Source organism: Gavialis gangeticus, unplaced genomic scaffold (assembly GCF_001723915.1).
Source record: "Gavialis gangeticus isolate Ggan-Ray unplaced genomic scaffold, GavGan_comp1, whole genome shotgun sequence".
Lineage (NCBI taxonomy): Eukaryota > Metazoa > Chordata > Crocodylia > Gavialidae > Gavialis > Gavialis gangeticus.
The window spans coordinates 3,126,599-3,131,391 of record NW_017729012.1 but is presented as its reverse complement, the minus strand read 5'-3'; the positions used below and the strand labels follow the sequence as shown (position 1 = coordinate 3,131,391).

Below are 4,793 nucleotides of genomic sequence, written 5' to 3'. Positions count from 1 at the left end.
TTTACATCTGTGTAACGCTGCGTGAATTAAAAGTACTAATCCTAAATGGGAAATGTTTTTTGTCCTTGTACAGTTTAAGCACATGCCCTTTTCATGCAGCTCTCAAGGTTTTAATGTTTAAAATGATATTCTAAAATAATCTATAACAATATTTTGTGTTGTCTTAACTCCTCTGTCCTGACTAATACACCTAGTATATTGCCACTGTAATGTTCCCCTGGGAGGAACATATTAAGCACACCATGTAGGAGTGGGGTATAAATTTGGAATCAAAAATAAACTGTTGCTTCTGAAAACAGGATTTCAGCTGTCGAGAAGGGTGTTGGTTAATGTAAACATAATGTCCAGATAGTATTAAAATTGTCATTAAATCTACAGATTCAAGGGTAGAGTAATGTCAGGAAGCCAGTAAGTAACCTTTGATCTCTCCTGATCTTGCATACGTATGGTTTTAATGCTCGTTAATTTTGGTTCCAAGTTTACAGGACACAAGCTCCTCAGTTATTTCTAGAATACCAATATGTTTTGTCTGTTTTGCTACTTTTAACTATTTTTGAAAAGTCATGTAAATCTCTTCAGTGATAAGAGCTCCCCACAAGTGCTAAGTATTTATAATGGCATGGTATAAGAAAAATGTGTTACATGTAGAATGTTTCTTTTCTGGGAAGTTGGTTTTTATGAAATTGAGTAGACGGGATATAGTAGCTAAGGTTTAGTGTCTGTTTAAAACTGATTGGACTTGAACTTGTAATGCAAGTGTGTGCTCCGCAGAGATAATAAAGCATAATGATATCAAAATTTACCAAGCAGTTAGCCCTCATCTTTTTAAAATATGGTATGTTGCATCAGCTTGAAAATAGTCAAGAAAAAAAAGGCATTTCTCACATAGCTTGGTGTTTTAATGCAGTTTATTACCAGTCTTTATTTTTGGGGAATTTGTCATTCCTTTCAAGTTGCCAGGTAACAGCATGGGAGGCTTCTAATTGCAGTGTTGGCTTCTATAATGTGAGCACCTGTTTTTAGGAACTGTCAAATGATTTCAGATTGGACACTGCACTGTTAGTGAACCTTCATTCCCTGTGTGTCTTGCAGGAATTCAGAACAGTGATCTAAAAAAAAATTGCTACTTATCCATATGCTGAGCCATTAAGCCTAGTTAAAAAGGGAAGATTATTGATAAGTGTGTTTATGTTATGGGAAATACCTCTGTTGACTTGGGCCCAGATCCTCTGTTGGGGCATAACTCTATTGAAGCAAGTGAAATTAAATCACTTCACACCAGCTGAGACACTGACTAATCAGTTCCATGTTGCTAGTGTTGATTAGATTACTTATCCAAACTTCTGGCTGGGGTAAGGTTTTCCTTTATACTTTCCATATTTAAAAAGCTCAGGGTTTAGCTTTTTTCCCATCTCATTCGCTGTTTGCATTTGTATGCACTTGCTTGATTTCCACTCTTTCACAAAATATCCATACTCAAAGGTTATACATTAGGATACTGTATAAGAGGGCAGGGTATCAGTGGATTACATGCCTACTACCTAGCAAAAGTGGTATGTGTGCAAAGAGACACTTCTTTGTAGGCTGGAACCTTTGCAGGACATTTGGGATCTTTAAAGATCAACAGATTATTTGTGTAAGGAATCAGCACATTTGTTTTGTGTTCAACGTCAAAGCGAGTTGGCTTTATACATACCAGTCTGCAATGAGAACAGGTTTACACTCAAGGGAAAGCTTTGCAGTTGCTCCATTAGCTCAAGTGCATAGTGGTCATAGTGGAACTCCTGGAACTTGGGTGCTAATCTCACCACTGCCTTCCAAGAATTTCTCTTTGGCATTTATCTATGACTTTTGCCATACATGTGAGCATATGTGCACATACTTAGGGAAATAAGACTAACACCTTTTTTTTTTTACAAGAGTAATAGTACAGATGAGATTAAATAATTCTGGATGGAAAGATAGCAAGTCCAAGAAGAATTCATTTAGGAAAGACTACATAAATTTATCACTCATAGCCTAAATATTCAGTGATGTACATGTCATGATTTTGAATATAAAATAAAATGTTGTAAAACAAGGTATGGTAAAGACACTTTTCATGTTTTTGATTTGTTTCCTTTAAATTTTCCTTCTGTGTATGCTTGTTTACCTGTGACATTTTAAAACTTTAAAACAGGGATTTGTACAAGTGTTTTGTACAAAGTTCTTCTTGGAAATGGTTCCCTTTGTTTTATTGTAGCCACCAAAATATTTTATACTGATTTACATATGGCCCGTTTTATCTTTTGTTCTTTGTAGTGCATTGAAGTGTAGCGTTGACTCAAACGAGAACAAACATTCTGCAGTATGCGTATCGTCTCTTAAATGATATTGTCCGAATGGTATAAAACAGCAAGCTAAGCTTTTAAAATTACTTCGAAGCATGTCAATAAACCCATGTGAGATGCTTCCAAATCTGGTGTAATAAACACCTGATTCATAGATATTAGGGTCGGAAGGGACCTCAGTAGGTCATAGAGCGCTGTGGTCAGATGCCCCCAGCTGATGTTTGCTTTTTTATTCCATTTGAAAACATTTGCATTGCAGTGCATAGACTAAAAGTCTATGTTAATATCACCTACATACTTAAGAAGCTGTCGAACATAAGTTTTACTTTTACTAGAGTCGATCTTTAGGCATCTGTTGTTCTGACCTCAGAATCCACTGATAAGTATACATTTGTGTTATATATCTACAGTTGGATTTGATCACAGATCTTCTGGGAACACCATCACTGGAAGCAATGAGGACGGCTTGTGAAGGCGCCAAGGCACATATACTCAGGGGTCCTCATAAACAGGTATGAGTTCATACTAATATGCAGGTCTGCTCTTACCCTGTTCAATGCTGTAATTTCATCAGTGTCCATAAATTTACAATATTTTTTCTCTGAACAGAAAACTTTCCATCTTGGCAATAGTCAGGCCAACAAAAAAGCCAGCTACACTTACAAGATATTAAGCCATTATTTTGCACTTTCTGTACAATGAAAGCATTAACTTTAATCTTTGTGGAATTACCTTATTAAGATAAAAAGGTGTCTATAGTGTTAATAGAAAAAGACTAAAACATTCTTCTGTTCAAGAAGTGAGCAATAAGCACCTCATCCCATCTGTTTCTGTAGCTTTTATTATCTCTACATTTACAAACAATTTGATGATAATTTTGAGCATTTCACACCAAGAAAAGAGTTAGCACTGAGGGGGACTGCATGCAATGGGCAGTACTGTATACCTTATTCAGATGGCCTGTACTAACCCATCCTTATGGTAGATTCTCATCAGTATATTTGCCCAACATGGGCCGTGTGTTTTATAGTCATGCTCAGTGTTGGCTGCTTTTAATCAACTTCATAGCTGGTTTCCATTGCTGAGTACATGCTGCTTTTGGCAGCAGTTCAATGATAGACAGTGTATTTAGTGAGGTATCCTTGTATGCGAATGTAAGACAAGGGACCTCCCCCCCACCATGCTAATTGGGTGAAAAAACCTTGTCTTGTATTCAAGTAAATATGGTAATTTATTTGTAAAATGCACTTGTAGGACCTTATCAATTCATCTTTGCTGATGGGCATGAACAAAGATATTCCATTTTAAGATGAAGCAGCAAAGTGATAGTCACTTTGAAGGAGGATGCATAAAAAAAATCAATTAAAATTCATAATGTAGTTCAGAAACTTCTCTATAGCTCTCTGTGTTGACAGGAGACAAAATAAATGCATCTTTTTCACCTGTGTTACCCAGTTCACTGGAATCAGAATATTTCTGCAGTTGATCGACAGACGATAAAAAAGAAATCGAGCATATAAATGCCACACATCAAGCGGCGGAAAGAATTCCTGCATGCACATTTGTATCTGCTTTTTCCTTTTCCTTGTAGTTTATTAGTGAAGTGCCTGCCTGCCACGATGAAAGCCACTGCAGAAATTAGTGCTGTATGTGTCCTTGGCTACATAATGATAAATTGGGCATTCCCACCACTTAACCATGTTCAGTAGACCAACTTGCCTTTACATGGTTGTGTAGCGTTTTAATTGTATTTACCATTGAAGCCGTGTCAGCTGGATTTTTTCCATTTCTTTTAAAATCAGTCATTTAGTCTTAAAGCATTTTAGGAGGTGATATGTCACTCAGTATATTTATTCCGACAGTGTTTGAAACAGGAAGGCTTTTCTCATGGATAACTTCCTGTGATTCACTGTATGTGCAAATATATGCTCAGCATTAGAAACAGACAAACAGTTTTATTTTAAAAGGTACATTAGGCTGGAAATAGACTTTGCCAAATTAAGCAGATCAGTTGCGCTCCAATTTGTCGCAGCACAGTTTATCTGCTTCAGTGGGCGAAATGCGTTGCTCCCTTGTCCTGCCCTTGGTGGTGGAGGACAAGGGACAATATAATCTCTATTTGGATGAGTGGGGAAAGCCCTGCTTTCCCTGTTCAGCCAGATCCATCCCCCCCAATTGCAGGAGCAAGTCTGCCTATGCAGGGAACTTCGACTTCCCCACTTATGGAGAGGCACCCCAAGATTCCCTGGGGTGCCTCTTTGTAAGCATGGAAAGCTGGGCAGGTGCTTGAGGGGCCCTCAAGCATCCAGAGCACCTGCCTGGGGTGGCTGGAGAGGGCAAGTAGGTCAGGCTGCCCATACTCTACTGCCACAGAGCTAATAGATATCTGCCTCAATGGAGCGTCAGAGTCTATTGCTACCTTTTGTGCTACCAATTTTTTTTTTTTTTTTTTTTTTTTTTTGG

The 4,793-nt window shown here is 37.8% G+C and overlaps 1 protein-coding gene across 2 annotated transcripts in view; it reads left to right on the top strand.

Annotated features, from left to right (window-relative positions):
- Positions 1–4,793, top strand: part of NLK (nemo like kinase) — a 146,966-nt gene that overhangs the window by 120,804 nt on the left and 21,369 nt on the right. For both annotated transcript variants that reach the window (XM_019511041.1, XM_019511042.1), the window contains exon 7: positions 2,741–2,842. In XM_019511041.1, the coding sequence (XP_019366586.1) occupies positions 2,741–2,842 (102 nt within the window). The remainder of the gene's footprint in view (positions 1–2,740; positions 2,843–4,793) is intronic.